The sequence below is a fragment of the Drosophila obscura genome, unplaced genomic scaffold (assembly GCF_018151105.1).
Source record: "Drosophila obscura isolate BZ-5 IFL unplaced genomic scaffold, ASM1815110v1 contig_14, whole genome shotgun sequence".
Lineage (NCBI taxonomy): Eukaryota > Metazoa > Arthropoda > Insecta > Diptera > Drosophilidae > Drosophila > Drosophila obscura.
Genome location: NW_024542724.1, coordinates 206,300 through 232,990, shown reverse-complemented (window position 1 = coordinate 232,990; position 26,691 = coordinate 206,300). Strand labels below are relative to the sequence as shown.

At 40.1% G+C, this 26,691-nt stretch overlaps 1 protein-coding gene across 2 annotated transcripts; it reads right to left on the bottom strand.

Moving 5' to 3' along the window:
- Positions 1-66: 66 nt before the first annotated feature.
- On the bottom strand, positions 67-19,086 carry LOC111071786 (protein mothers against dpp). 2 transcript variants are annotated; one of them, XM_041596297.1, is made up of 4 exons: positions 18,953-19,086; positions 3,626-4,058; positions 2,873-3,563; positions 67-1,683 (listed from the first exon to the last, which is right to left on the bottom strand). In XM_041596297.1, exons 2-4 carry the CDS (start codon positions 3,893-3,895, stop codon positions 1,277-1,279), a joined length of 1,368 nt encoding a protein of 455 aa, XP_041452231.1. In that variant the 5' UTR covers positions 3,896-4,058; positions 18,953-19,086; the 3' UTR covers positions 67-1,276. The 2 variants fall into 2 exon arrangements, with proteins under 2 accessions (XP_041452231.1, XP_022218992.2); XM_022363300.2 differs by lacking the exon at positions 18,953-19,086 and adding an exon at positions 8,916-8,992.
- Positions 19,087-26,691: the final 7,605 nt, after the last annotated feature.

The window sequence follows — 26,691 nt, the reverse complement described above, 5'->3', positions numbered from 1 at the left end:
TTTGTATATCATGCAAAGTGTATAACTTTTGTAGAATTCTAATAAACAAATGATAAACTAAACTGATAAGTCAAAAAACGTTTTTATTTCAAAATTAGGTATTTCTTGTGGGATTTTGTTTGATTTTTTTTTTATAGTTTCTCTTTTTTATCAGCTATTGGTTTGGATGGTTTGGAACACAAAAATTTGAAGGATCTGAAAAATAGATGAAAAAATCATAAAAACTAACCAAATTCTAAATTTACTTTTAAAACTATTAAAATTATACATATTTAAAGATAGCAAAATGTGTTTTTTTCATATTAAACATAATTATGTATAACAAAAGATCATTGTTTGCAAAAAGTAATTAATTCAAGTTAAACATTTTTCAATTGCAGTGTTTTTTGTTGTTTTTTTTTTGTTTGTTTTTCTATAGTATTTCCAACTTAAAATTAGTTAAACCATAAATTTAAATCAACTTTTGTAAAACATTGAATTCGTTGATCAAAAGCCAACCGCAAAGAATGAGAACATAAATCTGGTTTTCTTCTATAAAAAAATCATTTTAAGAAATGTATTGCATAAAGTTTTCATCGTATTCTTATGTAAACTCTTTCTTTAGTTTATGTACTTTAAGTGGATAGGTTTAATAGGTATTTTTTCTTTTTGGGGTTTTTTTTTTTTTTTCTTTTATATTTAAAGCAGTTTTTGCAATGACACATAAGTAGCACTTGAAATAGACTTGAACAACAACGTTTTTGCCAATGGGCATACAGCATTGCATTGCATGTAGGTAGATCATTATTTTATATAGATCATGTGTATATAGTTATAACCATTTTTTAATTGGTTTCTTACATAAGTTTTTGTTCATTTTTTTGCGTTTTTCGTGTTTTGTTTTGTATTAGCGTTAGGAATGACATTCGCATAGAAAATCATACGATCATAAACTATAAAATATAGGCAAAGGGCGGGTTTTTGAGTAGCTTTCCATATACATCTGTATATCCACAAATATTTGGATAGATCTGGATACTGTTTATATGGGGCATAGATCTATGCTTACACATACACATTATATAGACATTAAAATGTCAATTCTTATGATCATCTTCAGGCACTAAATATACTTTTCCCTTCAGTTGGGATCTCTATCTCGTCTACCTTTTCTGTCCTGTTTCTACGTCTTTTACATACTTTACTCTTGCTCTCTCTTGCGTACACACACATATGTATACTCATTTAGCTACTGGTTTTTTTGTATTGTTTCTGTGTTATGTTTTTTGTCTTAAATTTAGGATACCGAACTAATTGCATTATGCGGCGACCCCATCTGGGTGAGCACCTTGTCCAGCCATTGCAGCGGCCCGTGTAAGTGGATCTCTATCCAGCAAGGCGTCGACGTCACGTCCTGGCGATGGTATTCCGCCCCCCAGCCCTTGACGAACGACATGCGGATAGTGCACATTTTTGTCAGCTCGTAGACGGCCTCGAAGCCATTGTTCACCGACTGTGAGAGGAGTTGAGCAAATTCCTGATTGTTGAAGATCTTGAGCGAGCATCCGGGTGGTATTTTGCACACGGTGCTCGGATGGAACCCATGGTGGTAGTTGCAGTTGCGGGACTGCACGAATATGGCGGAATCGGAGAGACACTCGGCATACACCTCGCCGGTCACATAGTACAAATGAACGCCTTTACCTGATGATGGGAAAATAAGAGAAACAAAAGATGTTGTAATTAGTTAAGGTCGTTGAATTATGTTTGGAATAAGTAATTGAATGGTTGGATTTTATAATATAAAAGGAGTATTAATCAATAGCTTTATAATATATCTAGCGTAAAAGTTTGAGGATGGACTTTAGAATTTGTACAATGATTAAATGATCAAAGTATGAAAAGCAGATGAAAAGTTAACAAATATAATACTATTTTTAGCCCTAAAAAAAACTAAAAAAATTTTAATCAATCTATAAAAATGATAACTTTTTAGGATTCTTCACATTTACTATTCCTCAGCGACTGGTGTATCTTAAAGAAAATTGTTTCTAAATTCTGTTGCTATTTTGTGATACTTTTGAGTGATTGATACAAGAAATATTTATAGATTCCGATTTAAGACTACTTAAAATGCAATATTATCTCTACATATACGAATAATAAAGTCTATTTTTTAAGAGAGCAAAACGATAGTGTTTATGTCTACTCCATGTGCAGAAATGTACATATGTTATAGGTGCAGATTATTTTTAAGTATGTACGAGTATCCAACGAGAATTGCAACTACATATTTATAATTTTATCCAGGGCAAGAAAATTGCATTAAATATAATCATTTCATAATCAGAAGCTACACCTACTTATTTTGTAGTTAAATATCTAAATATTTAAATTAAATATTTAATCCATAAATACTTATTATTCTCTTAGTAAACTTGACCCAATTCATTCTGTGCCTATCATTCTATCAAAAACCCATCTCTGAATGAACTGATGATAGCAGTCGATGAGTGTTTAATTATAGAACCATTTGCACGTTCTAATTTAAGACCATTCATATAATAATCTAAATGAGTGATGGTAGCACTCGCAATCAGTTTGTCTTATCGGAAATTCTAATGAAAAAGCGAATTTTGTAAAGATTTGGTCAAAAGTATGATTATAAATTGAAAACTTAATTACTTAAAACTTCAATTGACAAGAATATAGTCCACTTATATAACGTTTGCCTGGGAACATAAATATAAGCAAAACATTACGACATAGCTACAAATTGAAGGTACATGAATATCTCAATATTATTTATATCTAAGGTTCTTCTCTGTGGTTTTCTTAATTCCTAAAACCACTTAAAATCAAACCTTAAATACACCCTATCAAATACACCCACCTATATGACGTCGCGTATTCTCTATGGTACTGTTCCGATTCACATTGCTCAGCTGGCCAAGACAGCAGCGATCCGAATTGTTGGATGGATTCGTGAAGCCATCGACTATAACGGAGTTATTGTTGCAGTGGAACACCTCGCCCACCCGACAATTGAGCTCATAGTAGGCAATGGAGGCCCAGAAGGCCGGCTCCGAGTAGCTAACCTGCGCCACATCCCCCATCTGGGCGTCGAGCAGCTGATTGCCATCGTTCGGATTGTTGGAATTGCCATCCTCCGAAGGACTGTAGGCAGGTGGCGGTGTGCCGGCCAGGCTGTCGTATGGCGAGTTCGGATTGGAGTTGACGGAGCTGGGACTGCCCACGGATGTGTTGCTGTTGCTGAGACTGTGCGAATTGAAGCCGGTGTTCGAGTAGCTCACATTGTGTGGCATACTTGGCTCGGCCACGTGATTGAACTGCAGCATCGAGTGTCCTGGAGCGAATTCCGAGTGGCGCGGCACTAGAACGGGCGGCAAGACGGGACTTTCCACACGCTTGTAGTGATACGGATTGATGCAGACCTCTTTCTGTTTGGCGCTGAATGGATATTGGCAAATTTCGAGCGGTTTCAGTTCATGATGCGACTGCAGATCGGGCCAGCGCCACACGCGGCAATAGATCACATGTGGCAGGCCTTTGCGATGTGAAACCTATCGAGAATAAAAGCAAATTAGTTGGCTATCTATAAAACAATGCATCTGACGGCACTAACCTGCAATCGTCCATCCAATGATCGTGGAATGGTAACACACTTTGAAGGCTGGCCGGGACAGGACAGCGCTCGCTCCAGCTCCTCGATGGCTCCCTTGCGTTTCTTCAACTTTTTCACGAGACTGTCTACCGCCTTCTCGGCCCATTTCTCCTCCTCGTCGCCCTGTTTCCAGCCCAGCAGCTTCTTCACCGCCGGAGATGTGAACGAGAAGAGTGTCCCCAGGGTGGACATGGCGCTGCTGGTATTCGATTCCACATCGTCGGTGTCCATTCTGTGGCTGTTGCTGTTGTTGTTGCTGCTGCTGCTGCCGCTGCTGCTAATGTTGTTGCTGTGATTATGGTTGTGGATATTGCTATTGTTGTTGTTGTTGTTGTTCTGTTGCCTTGGGGTGGAGTCACCCGATAACCGGTATAGCTATCAGCGGGCGGATAGTCTGTAAAAAAAGAGTAATAAATACAAAAATTAAGTATAATACATTCATCATCGAGTTAAGATTGGTGCGCGGAAACGCCCCCAACGCATGCAAAAATCTAACGACTCTTGGCCATGTGCCCAGCCAGAGACTGCCTGCTGCTGCATCATGAATGAAGTCGCTGCTGGGAGGTGGTTTCGATCATGCCCGAGACCCGAGACCCGAGACCCGCGACTCGATTCGACTCCTCCCACCTTTCGTTAGTTCGTTCCGGGCCGGGCAACCAATTGCATGCAAATTACTTGCAACATTTTTTTTTATTGAGAATTATTATTGTGTGGTGCCCCTAGAGTATTGTTTGATCTACGGGCCCTCGTTCCCGTATTAATGGGAACTCTGTTTCGACAGAAACATTACGTGTTTCTATAAAATACTGATGATCGCTTGACCATTGACGTCACTTCTGTGGGGAAGCAGGGCCAGAGCACATTGCGGGATCTAAAAAATTCATGGTAGAGGGTAAGGCTAGATCCCCATCTCCAAGGAGATCTACGAACCGACACCCAACAAAGAACATTAACAAATCAATTTCATTGTGGTTGCCGATAAGCAATCTATTTGGTTCTATTTATATTTGAATTCTACTTCCCCAATAACTTTGATTCATTGTTTTTCTGTAGGAAATGTCACAGATATCATAGGTATAACATTTACTAAAGGTTCAAAGTCTCTTCATGTATTGATCATTATATTTCTGCAGAAGTATAAATGGAAAGATAAAAGATAAGAGAAAATCTACTGCTGGAAATAGTTTTTGGGAGGCAAATATAGATACTCAAAGCGATTTTTCTAATTTGTTTCAATCTTAAATATTCCCAATGACCGCTAAAGATACATACATTCATACAACTTTACATCTAATCAGCTATTTTGTACATGTAAGTACATACATACATTAAATGTACATCCAAAAAGAAAAGACATTTCAGGTGGTGGTATTCAAGAAAATTCTTAGAAATTACAAAGAAATAAAATAAAGACTAAGGACAATCGGAGTAGCTGCTCCAATTTTCATGGTATGTATTGTAATAATCTTAAGGATATTACAGAGGTATTTGATTTTACTGAACCAGTTATAAATTTATAATTTAATGACTGATTATAAAAATAAATTGCTTTAAACTTCCTATGTTTCTTTTCTCTGGTGAATGGAAAGCCTTCGCGGATAATGGTTGTTCATTTGGGATGTGTTTAATGCTCAAATAAATTAAAATTATTATGCTACAAAGGATTATATTCTAGAGCCAAAATAAACGATTTCTTTTACATTGCCCCAACATCTGAATAATTTTAGACATAGAAATGCTGATTAGCTTTTTAATTCCACCAACATTTGTTTCCATTTGAATCTGTTCAGCATTCGCAGACCCCCCCCCCCACCCATATCGTCCGAGTAGAGTATTCCCTCTAGAATTGCCATTTGTACAGCATCCCACATGTGATTCGCTTCACTGTATACCCCGTTGAGAGCTGCCTGGCACTGGCATCTCATAATTAGCACAAATGATAACCAAATGGTTTACAACTTGTCAGCACCACAAATGTGGGTCTGGCGGCTGCTGCTGCTGCTATTTTCTACCTTCTACTAGCTTCTCTCTATGTGTGTGGCTTTTCCACCCTTGATACGTCATTATGGGCAACGGTAAAGACAACAATTCAATTTCAATTATGACATTTCAATGTTAACAGCATTTCCGAAGAGATTTTTTCGCCCCAGGTTGCAGCAGCCACCCATTTGCATGAAGGAAGGTCTGGTCTGCTCCACCAGATCTAATCTCGTATTTCTCCTCGAGGTGTCAAAAGATTTTAATTAAATTTAAAAGTGACAAAATCTAATTGAATGAAAATTTGTAGTAGCAATTAATTTGTGCAGGTTGGAGCTCAAAAAGTGTACCACCAACACCACACACGAGGCGCCTCTGACTCTCAACTCCACATTCTCTGTATCTTTTTTGTGGTGCAAGTGGCAAGTGGCAGGCAGTCAGCAGCAAGAGGCAGGCAGGCAAGTGGCAAGTAAATCCAATTTCAAAAGCAATTAAATGCCGTCTATAAATCAACAAGTGCAGAGCACTTCGGACAACAAGAAAACACCTCTACCACTACCCCCACCTCCCATACCTCTACACCTCTCTCTATGGCTACCAGACCAAATGGCGCATATTTCTGGCCAAATTAGCCGTTGCGTGAATTAATTTCGATTTTTCTCGGGGCGTTGCCCGACTTTTGCTGCATTGACAATTTTCTGCTGATAGAACGAACAGCAGCCAGATCTCTGGGACTTGGGCGCTACGGTTCGGGGCAAGATCTCTGGGGACTGCAACTTCGGTTCTGGGCAAGTGTTTCAGTGTTCGAGGAGATTGGGCGGGACCCCAATTTTTTAATTGCCCAAAGTCACCCAGAGCCTGAGGCGTTAAACGAGTACAAAAAAATACTCTAGATTGGATTGGTTCTATTCGGCAGATGAAGTTAAATGGGGATCAACTAAGAAGAGAATGCGTTTTAGAAAATACAATACAAAATGTAATGAAGATGTCTACCTAAAGAACATATCTTCAAATATATATGATATCAAATCATATCCAATTGATTTGGACGTAAATATCCAGTAAAGATATCTTTAATCTCCATCTTTAATGAACACTTCCTTTCGAAACCATCTATCAGCTCCCCAAACTTCATGTCAGAGCATTCAACTACCGCTTCAGTTCGCAGCAACATTTTTCCTGCGTTTCGTTTTGTAGAAAACCCAAAGAGATACAACAAGAGTGACACTTGGCAGGGTGTCCGGGGACTCGGACTTATCACGAATGGAGGCGAAAATGTACATGCCTATGTGTGTGAGTGTATGTGTATATTTGTCCAGCTGAATGGCTTGTTTCGTGTGGTTTTTAGTGGCAATTGTGGTGTCTTGTGGATTGTGGAATTCGATTGATTGTGGGGGTAAGCATACAAATTTTGATAATGCCTTTGGCATGTTTGTGCAAAGCTTTTGACGCAATTGATTGCAGGTGGGGTTCTAACGTAGAGGGGGGGATTGCTTTTCTGGCGGTTCTCTAACAAGGGATCCTATATAGGAGTTCCTAGTATAGTTCCATATAAAATGTTGATTCATTGGATTTCACATTAATTCTTATAGATTTAAGTGGATTTTATTGTATTTAACATGGAATCAACTTTATAAATAAATAAAGTTCTCTTCAGACAACAGATATGATTATTATTTCTTGTATTTTCAGTTCCTTGGGCCATTGCCTTTATGATACATTGTCCGCTGGGGGGGCAGTCCCCCAATCAATTAAAGTCCAATAATCGTAATTCTCAATTGCATATCACCTGATCACGTCCACTCTTGCGCACAGCACAGCACAGCACAGCCCCACCCAAAACTAGCGCACTCTCTGTGGCTCCTCTCTTCCAAGAAACCCAACCACCGATCAGTGATCAGCGATCAGCGATCACCCGTTCATAACTCAAGTGCGAGACTGCGACCAAGTCCCAGCGACGCCAGGCAGATCTCCTGTATGGTAGGCACGCATTCGCGCATGCGTACGCCATACGACCGAGAGTATCATATAAGTCCAATCAATAATCAATCATAAATGCTGCAATGACAATAAAGCGTAAATCATCCCACGGCCAGGTAGCAAGCCGGCAGTCGCGGCAGATGGGGGAACATGCAGTGGCAGTGAAAGAGGGAATGGGGATGCAGTAGCCAACTTATCGCAGCACTTCCGCTGCTTGCCATTGAAAAACGGGCAAAAAAAGGAGAAGAGAAGAGCAGAAGAATCGACAGACAAAAAAAGACATGGGGACTTGGACATGGCTGTTTAAAAATAAACAAACAATGCAACACACAATCGGACAGGCAGACAAATAAAACAGATAAAGACCGGGAGAGCAGAAGCAACAGAGAAGAAAAGACCGACGGACGAAAACCCAACTAGAAAATCTTTCAAATTAAAGAAAATTGAGGAAAAGATCGTTTCGATCGAAGTTTAGATACCCTTAGTAGTTCAGTAGATCTGTTAGATCCAAAAATAAGATTATTCCAAAATGTTCAAGTTTAGGAATCAATTTTAAGATAACATATTAAATAGATTCACGAAAAGTCTCGCGTAATTTACAGTACATTCATTTCTTATCGTGCATTGATTCCATGATTTCCGAATCACTTTTTTCACAGAAACTAGCTCGATTCCCATCTAAAAATATTAGTGGGTGTCAACTTTTATTAGAACTTTCCTACTCATTCAATTTTGGTAAATTTCTTTAGAAATAGTAAAAAGATTAAGCCTTAGATAATGTTTAGTTGGCAAAACAAACTAGATTCTAAGAAAAAAAAACTAAATCATACAAAAATCGTAAATTTACTTTTTGGTTTTCCTAAACAACATTTGATGTTGGTTCTTTATCTGGGGATATAGGAAAGAAGGCTATGATGACATATTCGATCTTTTATCCACTTATCATGATATTATTCTGAAGAAAATATAGCGAAGGTTCTCTTAGCAGACAAATTCCTTTAGGGCTACTTAATAAGGCAAGCAAGAGTTCTGCAACAAAGGATATAGAGCAATCTTATGGACACTTTCCACTTAAAAGGATAAAGATTCTGGGAACAAGAAGTTTCAGCCCAAGAGAACAATCCCTCAATCATTTCAGCTCTCTCGGATGATCTTTTATATGTGCTGAAAATAATGCTGCAGGTGTGGATCTCTCTCAGAGATCTATCACTGTATCCGCCCAAAATAAATTGCTGCCTGATCCAACATATACTCTAACACGCTCTCCCCAAAGGGTATGGCAAAGGAAACGTACACATGTTGAGTATCGTTGTTGGTTCTGTTGTTGCTGCTTGACTTTTAAAATTAAAGATTGCAGATATAATATTATTTATTTATATTGCACGCACACACACACGCGCGCTCAAACACAACGCGCAGGCACGCACACACGCATGTGAGAGGGGTCGACGGGAGGGTGATTACACGACAGCGATACGACAGAACAAGATGTACAAATCAAAATCGGAATCAAAATGTTATTTGTATGTAAATGCGACGACCCTCCACGACGACCGATTTGTTGCGATCTGCATTTCCGACTCAGTAAAACCGAATTTCAATCACACGCACCAAATGTTATCTTTTCATATAACTTTTTAAGAATATAATTTATGAATGCTATTTCAATATTTTTTTTTGCGGGAAATTACGCAAATATTAAACGATCGTCGCGAAGATTGCGATCCGCGGGAGAGTCTGGCAGCGAGAGCGGAACCGTGAGTCAAAAAAATCAACTGCACGACACGAACGTTCAACGACGAATGCCCCGAACGAGCCTGAACAGTGAGTCCGGAAAGTGTTGACTGACTAACTCTTGACGAACAGAAAAATGCACTGCAATTGGGTGTGCGTCCATGTGTGTGTGAGTGTGATGTGAGTGTTGAGGTGTTCCAGGGATAGCGTACATATGGAGAGCATAAAAAAAACTATTGAAAAGGGCTTTGCTCAATAGGATATATTTTGGAAGAGTTGCAGAATTTATTCATAGAAATCTTTTGAATATTAAAAGATAAACTTTACAAAAGCTATTGCAAACATTAATTATTCCTTTGAATTGCATAGTTTCAATTTTTAACATAATTTTTTATTAAATAGTTTATTTTAAATAAAAATTAAATTAATTTTTTTTTTAAATTTATTTCTACAGAGTCTAACTTTTAATTTTATAATTAGTTCAGGCTTTTAAGACCCTTTTCAAATTGTTATTGCGCAGCCCTGGATACCCAATCACCGTTGAGTGACGTATTCTTGTCGCTGCCTCGAAAGCTTACGTGTGTTGGTGCTGCTTTGATTGACGCGAGACTGTGTCTGTGTAGCGAAGCCACAGCCAAAGGCAGCGCAGCAGCAACAGCCAAGTGCACACAACACACACACACACGAATAAAGTTTAGTTTTTAAACAAATCAAATGCTCTATCGGCAATGGAAGGTGGCCAGGGGGGCGCCTGCACGTGAACGCAAACGTGTTTGTGTGCAGGCGGCGGTGGCGGCGGCGTCGGCCCACAATCAAACTGTAAACACCCCAACCGCAGTCACAACAAGTGAATGGAGGGGGCGGGGGCAGTAGCAGCGTCGTGCGTGGGACGGAACGACAAGCGAGGAATCAAAAATTCTATGGATCCCTCTGATGGGCAGGGTGTACATTCTGTACATGAACATATGCAGACGTTCGTGTGTATTTTTGTGCGCCCTGTACATTACAAAAATAACTGCAAGAACAAAAGAAATGCGTTGCCAACTATTCTCGGTGGGAGGAGTATGGGGTGGAACAGCTGATGGGCGTGCCGAAAATCGCATTCAGAGTTGCCAAATCAACCATAAAATTCATCCTACGGTAATCTCTCAGATGTGTGAATTCTATGGATATAAAATCATTAACATGTGGACTGTTGAGACTGTTGTACAATGTACATAGTCTTCAAAGTGTTACATTTGCTCCAATATTTTTACTTAAAATGTATGCATTTACTTTACAAGGGGTCACACTGGCCCCTCCTCATATTTCCCAGTGCTGTTTTTATAGCGTGTTTAACACTACTAAACGCGAATTTATTGCCAACATGGGTAACATTACACAGTCGTCGTAAAAATCGAAAATAGTCATGAGGCGCGTGCACCCCTCGAAAAGCACAACAACAACAAAACAAACATAAAACTTTCAGTACCATAATTATGTAGTACAGCAACATCAACCAAACAAAAAAAACAATAAAAATTTATGCACACAAATTACACACACATATGGAACGCTCTCTCGCTCGATCCACGTGCCAAAGTGCAAACTTCAATGGGGGAAAAATGCGAACAACATATAGTAAAACAGGAAAAATCCTTTTTTTTTTTTAAGTAAATTAACTTCATTCAAATTGCAAATAATTGCTGCGATAATTGCAGGGTAGCACGCGCAACTCTGCTCGGGCTTTGTCATGTAATTGAGCTGTCAACACTGGCCAGGCCATACCACCTAGATGTTGAGGCTGGTAAGGGATGAAAGGTACAGTGTATATCGTCTAACGAACCTAAAGTTAAAAGTCATATTATTAAGTGGTTCTATACCCCAAGGAAATGGCAAATTTCAAATTAAAAGAGTTCATCGAAAGGCATTCGTACAGATTGAATTCTAGTATTGTTCTAAAAATACTAAAAAGTCATAGAAATTTAAAAAAATTACATGTTTCATCAATAGAAAATAGAAAATTTGGTGGGAAAAAGTGGGCAAATATCAATCGTGAATGAGAATGACGTGATGGGGAATGTAGATGTAGAAAATTAGAGATATTTGCCTTTGAGCAGCAATCATGCAATTTATTGTTTAGAACTGAAAATTGCATATTAGAGATAAAAAATATCCATAGTTGACTTATTTAAATTGCATATAAATATCTGTAGTATAAGATATGGCATTACTATTAATTTGTAAATCATTGGGAACGCTTTGATATTTTAGGATGTTTATATATTATTTAAAATCAGTTTCTGGAACTACAAAAATGTACGTTCTTGTGCTATTTAATTATTGAAGAACTTTTAAGCCAGACTAACGAATGGAAATGGTTGTAAGATATTTAGATAAAATACTACAAAAATGAGAATATAATTTTTTTAGTTGATTCATGAAAAAATTAACAATAAATAGCTCATTTATAATACAAATAATGCCCCAAAACGCTAAGAACTGCCAATCAACTCTACTGTGTATTTTTGTGTTCTATTGCTGGGTGGTCAAGCAGCTCAAAATACAAGAAATCTACACAATTTGTATGTGAACTTGCAGCCAATTAAATAAGCAACAAAATGCACGCCAAACATGTGACAAAAGGCAACTTCAACTGCCACAGACCGAGATTGTGGTGGTGACAGCCACCACCAGGCCGCTGCACCGTCATTGTCGACGCCTGTACATGCAACAATTGTTGCGTGTTCAACTGCCAATCAATGCCAATGACTGGCGGACCACAAAAGTAGCAGCAACTGCAACCTGCAACCAGGAGCAGCCTCCGCCACGATCATCATCTTCGTCATCGGCGGCATCCACGATTCGTTCGGTTCGCTTAAATAGCCATAAATATGTGGAGTATGCGCCAAGTCCTCTTAGCTGCACTGACAGAAAAACAACACCAACTAGAAACGAGTTTTTGAATCTGGTTTTCAGAGTTCTGCAATCCTGTGAGTTGGTTTTAAAATAATTAAATGACTTTAAGGATAATCTTTAAACCATAGTGGGTTTTGAAAGAATAATCTTTTCATACTTTTGTTTCGATATTCCTTACTTTAAATTGAATTTTCCTTGAAATTGAAACTTAAATTAAAATTGTTAGTTAAAGAAACACTTTAGTTAAAGAGTTTTAATCGATCTTCTCACGATCTTTTCTCTCTGTGTGGGATTCCCCCTCAGTCTCTTGTTCCTGCGCGCTGCAGCTCCTCCTGGCTGGCGGGTTAAACGTGCTGCTGCTGTGTGGCGCCTAATGCGTGCGCCAAAACAAAACGTAAAAGAATTCTTAGAAAAGCGTCGCCGCGATGAGCAGCAGCGAGCTCTTTTAGATCCAAAGCAGGAGGTAGGGAGAGGGAGTTTCACATTCGAGTGGATTAAATGGCACAAACATGGCTAATTACATGTATTTAACACGCACACACATCTTGTCAGTGTGTGCGTGTGTGTGTGAGTGCAGGCTGTACTTAAGTTGGCAACGCGACACAAAACAATGACAAGTACAACAATTATGGTCAAAAGCTCAAAGCGCAACACTGTCCACTGGAGGAGACACTAGCGCCAGGCTAAGCAGAGGCCCAACGTGGAGCTAGAAAAGCCAAAAGAAGCTCAAGAAGTAGAAGACAGCGACTAGATGGATGATCATTAAAGATATGCTGGAATTTTGGAATGAAATGTGACAAAAGAAACTACCAAGAAGAGCTAAATAAAAGACGAAAATTAAGAAGTGTATGCTGGAAGCTTTAGCAACGATCTGGAAGGAACACACACTCGTGCAAATAGCGTTTCCATCATATAAAAAAAACAATGTTTTTGATAAAGCTCAAATGAAAACCTTTAAAAGGCGTTTTACCTTAAAATATGTAAAAATGATCTTAAAAATAAAAGCTAATCGATTTTTATATTATAATCTGCGTTCAGTCCAATCACAACTCATATAGCTACACACAGATTTTACTGTTTACTTTTCAGAGTCTACTGCACTCAACATATAATATTTATCATCATGTCATGTGTACCTAAAGGGTATCAATGTGGCCTTTATCTAGAGCTGTTGCAGTAATTGTTTACTACTTTGATGGATATCTACACCATTAAAATAGGAGCGGCTAAGTGTAGAGTTGGTGTTGCCTCCAATCGAATACCCACCCGCAGCCCATCCTTCTACGCGCACACGACTTTTGTAAACTCCGCATTGTCAATGCAAAAATTTATTAGATTTTAAATGCAATAATTATTAGTTTTATATGGACAATGAAGCGCCAAGCCGAAGCGATGGGAGCAGAATGCCTGAGCAGCCCCCAGAGATGGAACCGGGTGCACTGTGTGTGGCTGTATGGATGTTTAATATGCAAGGGGGAACGACTACGACTACAAATGCGAATGCGAATGGATCGACAGTAGCCAGTAGCTCCACAACTGTAAAACTTTAGTTACGGGCTAATTTCATTCAAGACGATCCCGCAGCTCTGTGTGGGTGTTGGCTGACTGCCTGCCTGCCCGCCAGCCTGTTGCATGACTTGGCTCCAAGTCCCTGGGTCTCCCGCCTCCCTCCCGCACCACACTTATAACCATTCCGATTCCCCCACTGCAATGCACTTCACTGACAGTTTAGCGACAGAGATTTATGCGCTGTAATTTCCCACTTTATTACAGTTTAAAGTTGCGTTTTCATAAGTTTTGGCGCAGTTTGTCTCCTTTAGCTGCCATTTGCATCGATTTTGTGCACTGAATGTGGCACTTTTGCTGGTTTATAGAAATAATCCAGAGGGAGTTTCTGTTTGAGGATTAAAGATTGAGTTGTTTGTATTTGAAAGTCTTTATTCAACGTTGGAAAGGTTTTATCTATAAGGTTTCTTTGAGTTAAAATTTGAAATTTTTTAATGTTTTTTGATTATTCAAATATACCCCAAGCTCCTTTTTAGAAAGATCAATAAAAAAGAATGCTACAGTCAATAGCACTGTAGATGCTCAACTAAGAAAGAATACAAATATCAGAATTTACCTCTAAAACCAATAACAAATGAATAAAAAACGTTCAATAAGATAAATATTGTCTATTTCCAAACAAAAAAATACATTCTAGAAATATTATTTTAATTAGTTTTGATTTACTAACTTCAAGCATATTTTTTTGATTAGTTGATTAATTTGATTAGTTCATTGCATAAACGTGCAATTAAAAACAAATAATCAAGTAAATACCGTTCAAAATATTTGAATATACATTTTGATTAATATCAATATCCAATAAAATTATATTCCACGAGTATATTCCCATAAATTCAATTTCATTTATCTCACTACAGAGTATAATTCGATTCGACTTATCCCAAAACTTTAAACTTATTTTGATCTTTGATTTAAAGCCAATGTTCGGTTTTTGTCCCAAAAGCCAACTTCATGGATGATGATAGGAATCTGCTCCCAAGCACTTCTTAATAAAGTTGTTGTCGGCATTATAACAATAAAAGAGAAAATCCTATTGCGCCAGGGTCTAAAAATAAGTTCAAATTCGTGTTGACAATTTTTTTTTCGTTTTGTGTGTTTCTTTGACGTTTTATTACCATTGCGCGAACGGATTATCGCGACAAGAAGATCAAGAGCAGGAGGGCAGACCCGGGGTCTGCGAGGAGACCCCAGCGGACGGAAAAAAAAATATTTATATGGATATCAAAAAATAACAAGAAGGGGCCGCCCACTGACTGGCTGACAAAAAAAAAGATACTGGGGGAATACTGAAAACTGAAAAGCGTAAATCACGCTTTCGATAGATCTAAAATTAGTTGGCAGCGATAAGCCATAGCCAGATATGCAAGGGACAGTGCGTTGCACAATTGTAATTACCTGTGTTGTTTTGTGGGTTCGTATTTTAGCCAACGACTGTTCGTCAAATTAACATTCTTATACGATACTGAATAAAATAAACATATTCCTACATGGTGTGACGCTTGAGCTTCACAAATTCCACTTTAAACAAATGTCAACCTTAGAATCATCTTTCTACGAAACGAAACCATGCCATACTTGCTGCGAATTTATTCTGTAAAATAAATCAAATTTTCTTTCGATGGGTTTTCATCCTCGCAACATGCCTTACAGTTTTCGCAACGCACTGTATTTCAATGCCGACCGACTTGCTGAATGGAGATGTAGAGGGGGTTGAAATTGCCTTGCTCAGTGGCTGAATTTTTGGTTGAGTTACTGACATGGAAATTTGCATGTTGCATGTTGCACAAACTGCGCATAAATCCAATTAATAACATAATTATTTGGCAAGCAGCAAAACGTAGCAAAGCAGTCCCCCCAAAAGACAAATCCATTTGGAGGCTCATTTCAAAAACAGCCGCTAAATTTTCACGTTTTGCATTTGCAACTTATCTTTTTTGTTTTTTTTTTTTGCAATATTTCTTTTTGGAGTGCGTAGGATGATGGCTGCCTCCTCAGAGAGCCAGTTACATGTGGAAAACCCAACCATATGCAAATTTTCCATACGATTTGCAGTTGATATTTTTCCTCGGTTTATGCACAAATTGAAATATTGACTTTGCGCACTTAATTTTCGGCCTGGCAAATTTGAATTGCCAATCAATTCTGCTGGCAAAGGGGGGAATTTTTAACTAAACAATATGCATCGTAAATTAGAATAATAGTTAAAACATAAGACAAAAACCTACTGCATTTGTAGGTGGGGTCTGCTACAGTGTCTATCTACCTGTGAGCTGTGAGTGGGTGTCGAGCCCATTGAAACCTAAGATCGGGGGCGTACCTTTAGAGTAACCATAATTTCTTGAGCTGTGGAACTTCTTGCGGCGTTTCTTGGAATGATTTATCATGCTGCTACGGAAATTAGCCCCCCGCTCCAACAATGGTAAAAATGAAAACATACCAAGATATTTCACTAACAGCTTATGGGGAAATTATTAAATATATAAAAGTACATTTTCTAGGAGGATTATTAAATTAACTAATTAAGTTTGTAGTTCTTTGATTAAATATGCAATTTAAAGGCGAAAAAAGAATTAATGGAATCCAAGGGGTGCTGAGAAAATATACGGAAAGATCATCTTGTTTAAATTTCCTTCTTTAGTACGGTAACTATAAAAGATAATCCAGTTATAAAACCCCTCGAATCTTGTGATCTCTTTCATCCTCTTCATCATCTGAATTGGTTGCTTCCCTGCCCGCACTCAGGCAGTGCTCACTGTAGTAAATCAGCGAGCCAAACCGCAACAATGAAATAAAATAAAACGAGACGGAACCTAGATCGGAACCACTAGAAAAATCAAACACACCTACGCCTCCATATTCCACCTCCCACCCCCCACTACAGGGTCCACGATGTGGAATCGAGTGCACACACAGACACAAGCACACATAGCATCACAATGCATCGTCTTGGGTTGCGCTTCAGTTACCTTCGACAGAGGAAAAGTGGAATAGAATGGTAGATTCGGGAGCAAAAGCTTATGATACTCTTGCAGCTAAACCGATTATATAGTAGGCACATATAGCTGGTTTGCCCGAATATTTCTATGATATTCCTGCGATTTAGGGATATGTATCGTCGTTTGGAAAATCACCATACCCTCACAAAAGGGTATTCAAAAGTGTTGCATCTGCTAGTGCTGCTACTGCATTCACCCCGACTGTACACATACGAGCAGCAGCAGCGTCGTCATCAACTGCCTAAGAGCGTAACCGACTGCAATTGATTCAGCTGACGCTGCTGCTGCTGCGACTACCGCGAGTGCAACTGCACACGGCGCCCCTCTGTCGTCACTATGGGAAAACGTCAGCGGGTGATAGGGGGAGTTGGGCCTATGGGAATGGCGGAAAGGTTTGCGCGGGCTGGTACTGACGCCGCCGCTGCCAGCGCTGCTGCTGCTGATAACAACAAAGAAGCGCAACAAAAAAGAACAGCAGCGTAGCGTAGATAAGCGTACACCACACCTACACATGTATAAATATGTGTGTAGTAGGTGCATGGAAAATAAAACAAATAAATATAAATCAGAGAAACTGCGACATTTGTGAATGAGCAAGAGATAACAGGAGGGAGGGCGAATAGGTCTGGGTCCTGGATAGGGTTGTCAGGTAACTGTAAGGAAAACTAGGAATAGTGAAACAGTTGCTCAAAGTGTCAAAACACAGTGAATTAAATTTAGATGTTATACAATCAAAGCGTTTTAGAGAAAATGAGACAACTGGAGGTGGCAGGAGGAAAAATTACCTACATTTCGATTCAATTAAATTAAATGCGAATGAGTTTACACTTAGGCTGTTATAGATAGGAAAGTGTGTTGTAATGGGGAGCTACCATGATATGCAAATTTTTAGAAATGATTTTTAATGATTCATTCACACTCAAGAGTGATGAAACTAGACCCATTCACAATTTTTCTTCGCAAAATTAAATGAAACTATAAAAACTATAAATCTTATTTAATCACAAATATAAGTGAAAGACTGAAAGACTCATCAATAATTTCAGTTCACTCATGGAAAGTAATTTGCATCTTTGGTTACTATTGTAATAGTGTAGATAATATGAACTGTAAAAACTGATCTACTTTAGGGATATTCATGGCAAAAATATTGGTTAACTTTTGACTCCCAATAGGAAAGTGACTCAATATTTACCTCGAATTCTGTTTACCTGTAATCAAAACGGTTCACTTTTTGGAACTGGTTTACATCTCGTTCCAACTTTCGATAAGATTCTGTTTACCCGCGTCACCGTGGCCCAGTCCCAGGCCCCAATTATCAATAAAGCCCCAACGATGCGCGCAGGCGACACATACACCTGAGTCATGACTATGGCGCAGGAAAAGGTGAGCTCTAATTCGATTAATCATCCAAAAATTTGTTTAGTTCTGCGTTTTGGGTGGAGGGGTGGGGGGAATGCACTTGAGATGCATTAGAATCCGCACCTGTGCTGTAGACTGAGACGTCGACAGAGGAAGCAGGCTGAGAAGCCAGCCGAACACTGTGGAGCAGCGGCGAGCAGAGGCAAGCAGTGGAGGGGCAGAGAACTGAGCAGCGGCAGCATTCAAGTGGATTTCTGTCTAGGAAATCGGGGAAACGGCAGCAAATTTTTGTGCCCAAGATAAGCGGACATTCAAGTATTTTCAAAACATAATAAAAATATAATTTTATTGTGTGTATTTATACTTGTTTTACCCCCGAAAAATTTCTTTTTCTCTGCTCTTTTTTTGTTCAATTAATGGCGCGCACACATATTTATACATACACAATCGCACACACACACACGAACACATATTGCAGCATAAAAACGGCGCACGACTCTGCAGTCGAGAATAAAACTGTAATCGTCCCTGCTGCTGCTGCAGAGAGAGGGAGAGCGAGAGCGGGTGCCAGAGGAGCAAGGCACCATATAACACCAACACCAACAACAAGGACAACAACACCAGAGCAGCAGCAGTAGCAGCGCGCGGTCGCAGCGAAGAAGAAGCGTAGAAAATTTTTTTTTCTTTTTCTTTCACCCAGGTCCAAACGTAATTGCACTGATATTGGTTTTGGCTGGGAAAAATCATGGAAAACTTTGTGAATGCTACTCACGCGTAGAATCGAACACTTCCGGCTGAATTATTTCGTCATTTTTATCAGATTAATGCACCGCAAATGTGGGTAAATTGTTTTTAAAAATTGTTTATCATGAAAAATGCACATACTAGAGGTGTCAAACCATCGAGGGCACTATCGATAGTATCGATGTTTTGCTGCTATCCGCTACTATCGACGGTTTTGCGACTATCATGATAGTATCGAGCTACAGTTGTTGGCTGCTCTAAAATACAAAGACAAATTTGTAAACAAATCGACAGGTGGCATCTAATTTTTACAATGGACAAGTATCTAAATGGTTTCAATGGTTTTTTAATAATTATTTGAGCCCGATTCTTTTACGATAGTATCGATTGTTTAACTAACAGCTCTAGTTTCCGAAGGAAAGAGAGACCCACAAGATTTATCATTAAAATATACCGCCTGACCCACAGAAATATACCCAAATATACCATGCCATTATCCAAATATACCGTAAGTATACTGACGGACACGACCAGATCCGTTGATATTCCTTGATTTTTATATTCCGTTTAATATTACTAGCTAGTTGGCCCTCTCAGCCCAAAACAAATAATTTTATCCAATTCATCAATAAATTTTGTTCAGGATTGGCTAGTTTTCAGAACTCCTTATCATTGGATTGCTTACATAATAGGGTTCAAACGAAAATTGAACACAATTTGTTGAGTTTTTTACGCGTTACTGCTAAATGTTTTTGGGGTGGTTAGTATAAGCATAAGCCCAACCACATGGGCTATATAATAGAGTTGGGTAAAGAGTGTTCACTTTACTGAACAAGTTCAGTTGCTCACTTTTAAGTGAGTGAACAACTCGCTCACTTTGCTCAGTTGCTCATTTGTTCACTCAGTTGTTCACTTGCTCACTCAGTTGTTCACTTGTTCACTCGTTGTTCACTCAGTTGTTCACTTGTTCAGTTGTTCACTTGTTCAGTTGTTCAGTTGTTCCCTGTTCAGTGGTTCACTCAGTTCAATGCTTTGTTTTTCAAACATTTGTTAATTTTCCCCATACATACAAATAGATGTACATATGTATGAATAAGTATGTTTAGCAAAACAACCCCCCACCCAAATATTAAAGAATATCGGATAACAATACATAAAAGTAAGAATATTTTATTAAGAAAAAAAAGGCAAAATAAAAGTTTATTCATGTATTTCAATACGGTAGGAATATTTAATAAAAAATAAAAATAAAAAATTTAGCCGTTAAGTGAACAGAATTTGTATCAAAAACGCAGCTTAAGTTCGATTTGGGATCATTTTGAGCATTTGGACGACCAAAAGGCCAAGTGTAACATCTGCAAATAGCCATATGACATTAGACTTGCTAACTGACTAGCTGAAAAAATAAAGATGGCCTTATGGGAAATGCCTTCAGTCAGAGCGAGAGAACTATATGCGTCAAGCTGGCTGTCCAGTTGAGCTGGGAGAAGCGCTGCGGCAGAATTTATCGAAAATTTTACTTCGGATACAATTATGCTGGCTTGGGTCTGTGTTCTGCTGCCTGGTGTCAGTAGGCCTTAGTTGTTCTACTAAAGCCTGACGTTCTAGAGACGCTACAACAATATGTTGCATTTTGTCTCTAGTGCCAACTTGTCTAAGTCTAATGTCTATGGCTAAAAGTAATTTTGCTTGTGACGCAGAAAATCTTGAACAGGGAACAACTGAACAAGTGAGTAAACAGGGAACAACGGAACAAGTGAGTGAACAACTGAGTGAGCAACTGAACAAGTGAATAACTGAGTGAACAACTGAACAAGTGAACAACTGAGTGAGCAACTGAACAAGTGAACAACTTAACAAAAATTGAGTGAACATGTTCAGTTCACTCAGTGAAGTGAACAGCTCATTTTTGTTCACTCACTCATGAGCAACCCAACTCTACTATATAATATATTGGGTCCTTCAGAAGCTCATCACGTGAGTTCAAGTTTATCGCGTACATCATAATTTCGTATACCTTTGGGATCAGGGCCCTGCCAGGTGCTCCAATCTCCTGCTGTGCAGGATAGAGAGCTGCATAGAGTTTTAAGGGATCCGATGAAATGGCGCTCCATAATCAAATTCATGTTCCGAAGCTCACTGTCCTAAAGTTTTTTTTTGGTTCTTGGACGCTGAGTTGTCCAACTTTCGCGCATTTTCCAACTTACTCTTCCAGTCGTCTAGTGTATACTTTCCATACAAATAGTCAAATAGTTTCCATACAATAGGCCAGGGGTCGGCACACAGACTCATACATTTTTTTGGTGCGTTTTGTGTGCGAAAACAACAGACACGAAGTCAAATACGTTACTTATTTCTCTGCCGCTGCGAAAGCCGAAGAATTTTTCAAAGGGCACACGAATGCTTCTCTGCCGCTGAGGCAAGCGGGCAGAATATGAAGCCGTTTGTGCATAGGCCGAAGCAAAGACAATATAAGTATAAGATGCGGAACGCCATACATTTCAATTGCCATAGCAAGACAATTTTCGGCCAGCGACGAAATCGCGCCATCCGCTCGCACAAATTTGAGAGCGTACGAATCTAAAAATAGAATCCGCTTGCATGTGTAAGTACACACAGAACAGCAAGTGCGTATGTGTGCGTACTTGTGCTAAGCGGACGATTTTCGAGACGGAAACCTTTTTATGAGTTGAGAAACGAAATTATATACCGGCGTTGAATACGTCGCATCCTGAATACCCTAATGGCAATTATTCCAATGTGATTCATGGAATTTCATGTATTAAATATATTATGTATTTTTATATATGTATATCCGATCATCATTATCGAATATACCATCTTAAAATAAATTATCGTTGAAGGGATATACATATACAATATAGGTTAGGTTAGGTTGTCCCGGACGGCCCTCACGGGGCCACGCATAGGCCAATATGGCCCTTAGTTGTCCGGATTGGTGCGTATGGACCTACTGAGTGTTTTTACGCGGTTTTGAAATCCGTGAGGATCGAGGAGAGTTTGCAAAGGCAAGGAGTTTCGCTGGCGTCCTCTTGGATGCACTTCCAGCGATGCCAGTACCGGGCTGCCAAGATGTAGTTCTTGCCCTTGAGAGGGCCGGGCATGGCAGATTAGATGTTCCAGGGTTTCGATAGCCCCAGGTTCATCACATTTCCTGCACTTGTCACTGTTGGTGATGCCTAGTTTGACTGCATGTGCTGCAGCCAGGCAATGACCTGTGAGTATACCAATTAGCATCCTACAGTCCTTCCGTGGTAGGTGTAGTAGGTATTGGCTGAGTTTACCATTGCTCTCCTTGCACATGGTTTCGCGACTGAGTTGGTGGTTCTCCTCCACCTGCTGCTGGCCTTTACGTGTGCCCTCCTTCTAGATCGCTTTGGAGCGCTCTGAGGGGGACAGGCACGTTCTCAGTCCTCTCGTTTGCCAGGCCGACGCCTCCTTAGCCAGTACGTCTGCTGTCTCGTTACCTTCGATGCCCTGGTGGCTGGGAACCCAATAGATCCGCACTGACTTAGTCGTGCTTAGGAAATCTAATGCCTCCCTGCTTGCCAGGACATTTTTGGAACTGACCGCTGACGACTGCATGGATCTTATCGCCGCCTGGCTGTCCACGAACAGGTTGATCACATTATGTGGGCGTTCCGTACATCGAGCAACCTCCGCCGCTTCCGTATGGCAAAGACTTCTGCCTGGAATATGCTGCATTGGTCCGGTAGCTTATAGGACAGCCTTATTTAGGGTCTGTACAATATGCCGCACCTACTCCTCCCACTGGAGCCACCGTGTATATGTTGATGTGTGGGTCGGCCGACCCCTTTTCCAGTCGTCGGGTCCCATAAATGAGGTTGTGTTTACGTCCAGGCAAGTTTGGGGGATCATGTAGTCAGATATACTGGTCATGTCTCGGCCAATTGAACTGTGCCCGAATCCCTGTAGAGACATGTTTCCTGACGCTACTAAGCGTTGTGCCGCCTTTGCTGCAATCAGTTGAGCGTGGATGTCCAGGGGGTCGATTCCGATTATGGTTTCGAGAGCTTTTGTTGGGGTTGACCTCAGCGCCCCGTAATGCAGAGCAGTGCCTGCCGCTGGGTCCTTTCATAAGCTTATTATACGTCTTCTTTTCTGTCACTTGCCACCACACTAAGACTGCGTACAGCAGAGTCGGTCGCACCACCGATATGAAGATAAAGTGCATTAAAGCAGGTGACAGGCCCCATGTGCTGCTGAGCATCTTCTTGGATGCGTATAGCGCAATGGTGGCCTTCTTCACCCCTCCACTACATTGGGTCTCCACGCCAGCTGCTGTCCAGTACTATGCCGAGGTATTTGACTTGTATTTTAGGGGTAGGCTGGTTTTTTCAATTTTGGGGGGACCATGCCGGTACCTTGTACCTTGGTGAAGAGAATGAGGTCCGCTTGTCCGCGTTGATACTGAGTCCACTTTTCCTGCCCACCACATACTCCCTGAGTGTTGATTCCATTATGGAGCTGAGGGTCGATGGACATCTCCCGTAATAATTATGCTTATGTCATCTGCATAGGCTGTTATTTTTGTTATTTTTTTTGTTATATACAATATAACAGTTTTTTAATATTGGGGTGGTAAGCGTCTTGCAAAATTAACTTACACTTATAAAGTGAAGGGTATATTTCGACAGCGCTGTAAAAAACGTATGCATGTGCACACATACAGTCGTCGCGACGACTCGTATATTGTCTTTGGTAACGGGTTCCCACAGGTAGGGTAAAAATCTGGTTTTTAGGGTTTTTAGCAGCCAAAACAAATCAAATTTCTATATTTCAATTTTTCAGGTGCTTTAGGTTCGGTCATATGGCGCAACACTGCAAGAGCGGGGCGAAATGCCACAAATGTGGCCAAGAACACAACAGTGACACACTCTGCACAGGGCTAACCTGTGCAAATTGCAAGGGGGAACATGCTGCAACTCACCCGCAGTGCGAGACCAGGAAGAAGGCGTAGAGAAGGCGAGAAATTCGTAAAAACGTCGTCCGTGGTGTCTTCTCTGGCCCAGGAAAAGCTGAACACATTGGGAGCCAAACTAACAGCATTCCTAGGGAGCCAAGCAATATACAGAAAGGGGACCCGGTAGTAACGAAGTTTATTCACGAGATTAGGGAATTCGTTAATGACTCCAATGCAGAGGTAGACCGTCTGCAAATCACCCAAGGGATGGAAGAGGGGTACCTTAACATATAACAATGAAGATTCTTCAACTAAACATTCAAAGTGTGACTTATAATAACAATAAACAGCTCCTAAACATGTTCCTACTGAACAACGATATCGATATTGCCATCCTCTCGGAGATTTGGGTGGTTAACAACGCGGACTGCAGTATTCTAGACTATAACTTTTTTTGCAAGCCCAGAGAGGACGGTTACGGCGGAGTAGGCATCTATACTAGAAAAAGCATACGTTTTAGCATCCCTAAAATAGACAACAATTTAGAAGTCGTAGGAATTAAGACCTTTATCCTACGCCAGATTTCTGGGATGACGCCACTGAGCCATATCCTGTTTATAATTTCAAAAATAGCCTGTTTTCTTCCCACTGGAAGCTGCTGAAGCGTCCTGAACGAGATGCCACCTGGGCTTCTCGCTGAATTTGGATTCCTAGATTTCAAAAAAGACAGAAATTCTTCCAGGACCAAGGGTTCAGGGTCACCTGGACTTTTTCATTGTTTGCTTCCACAAAGAGATTTCCACTGCCAACACAAAAATAAGACCTGCGAAATTCTGTGTACTGCGCCGTTTGTTGTATGAAATAGCTAGGATACTTAATCGAGTCCTCGAGTATCAGTTTCGTCTCCTTCTCGAAGATCTTCATTGGATAGCATAGCCGCCTTCAGGTGTGTGGGCGTTTCATATCGTATCATAATTACTTTCCCACTCCACTTCATCATATCATATCATATATGTGTGTGGTGCATGATTTCATATGAATTTGTGGCATTTACAATGTGGCATTACTCTGGAAGTACCACGGAAATTACTGCCCCAAGACCACCTTCTTCCGCCAGCTGTATGCGGAGGTCATTAGCAACAAGCAAAGTCAATCAACAAGGGATTGATACAATACACAATTTTTAATGATCTCTGAATTGAAGCGCCTAGGAACGTTTGGGGGCTACAGATACAAAGTAAGCGTGCGACAATTAAAGGCCGAAAAATGAGTACATCATCAAGTTTGGACGATGTCGAGACGGATCTCGTTTGGATGGATCTGGAGATGATGTTATTTACTTATTTAATATTTAAATAAACGAGGCAGGGGAACACTTTTAGTGGACAGACTTTTGCTTGTAGACGCGACTGTCTCCTTATTTTTGCCAGCAGCAGAGCTTTCATTGGCCCGGTGGGGATCATCTAATCGGATAACCTTGGATAGTGGGACATCATCTGGGTCGAGAGCGTGCTCGTTTGGCCTCTTAGTTTCTGTGGCCTTTTCTTTCGTATCTATCATCAACTTTGCCAACTCTTTATTCAAAAATTTTGGGTTGTTCTTGAAGAATCGGCGCATCTTCTTTTTGTATCTATTGGAAGGAAAGGATGAATAATTTTGCGCTGCCATTCCTCAGCAACAATTTTTTGGCGCTGCGATATCGTACGGGGCAGCCAGCTAGAGTCGCGATTCAGTTCCTTGCATTTTTTCATCGTGAACCGCAAATAGCCAGTCAATGGCATTTTGGGCGCTCCAGCGGCAGGAAAATATTGTTCGAACAATGTTCGTTACTTACAAACTTCGTCGCTGCTGTCGGAGCTACTTGAGCTGGAGACCGAGCTGGATTCCGAGTCCGAGTCCGAGCCGGAGATTAGGACAGGCTCCTCGTGGCTTTCGTGGACTAAACGCATATGTTCTTTTGTTTGTGGTCCACCCACGCACTCATATGAACAGTACAAGCATCTATAATTCCTTGCACCAATTTCACAATGATATTTTCTGTGGAATGATAACGAAGTTTTCAGCATAGTTTTTCGGCATGTTTCGCATTTTGCGAATCCGGATTCTGGTTCTCTAAAAAATATAAACAAATGAAAATATAAAATATATGTTGATAATAATTACTTACATCGCTGGAAGAAGAACTGTCAGAGCTTGCATGGCCAAAAACTTCTACCCATCTTCTAAACGTAACAGGTACATAGGTCTTTGTTCCATGGGCGCTCGTCCCATGGAGGTAGAGGTTGCTTGTCTTGTTCATCGGCCATTGCTGAAAAACGTAAACAAAAACCGGCGTCGGTTTGCAGAAAATTAGTATGTCCAGATAGTAGATGATGCCAACTCGGTGGAAAATGGATGGACGCAAAATGAGAGCACATAAATGGCTGACTTTGCGGGTAATTTTAAATTTAATTTAAATTAAAGTGGTTTCTGAAATTTATGCTGCTGTTGTGTGTTTTGCTAAACTTTGAAATGTAATCCAACAATATATGTAGCTTAGCAGGTAAATTTAAAAATAAAGTATATATATTTATATTTGTGCTCAATAATTGAGCTGCTCATTTAGCTCAATTTTTGAGCACAACGGCGCCGACAACTCGGCGCCGACGGCCGAGATCTTCTCAATTTTTCGGCGGCGCTGATCGCATGTCATTCGCAAGTTCGAGAAGTGTCGAGAAGTTTCTAAAGTGGTAATATTTATATACATATATAATTTATTCTTTATATATATTTTTTTTCCTGCCGAGTTCCGTTCTTTTCTGTCGGCATGTGTGTGTGCATAG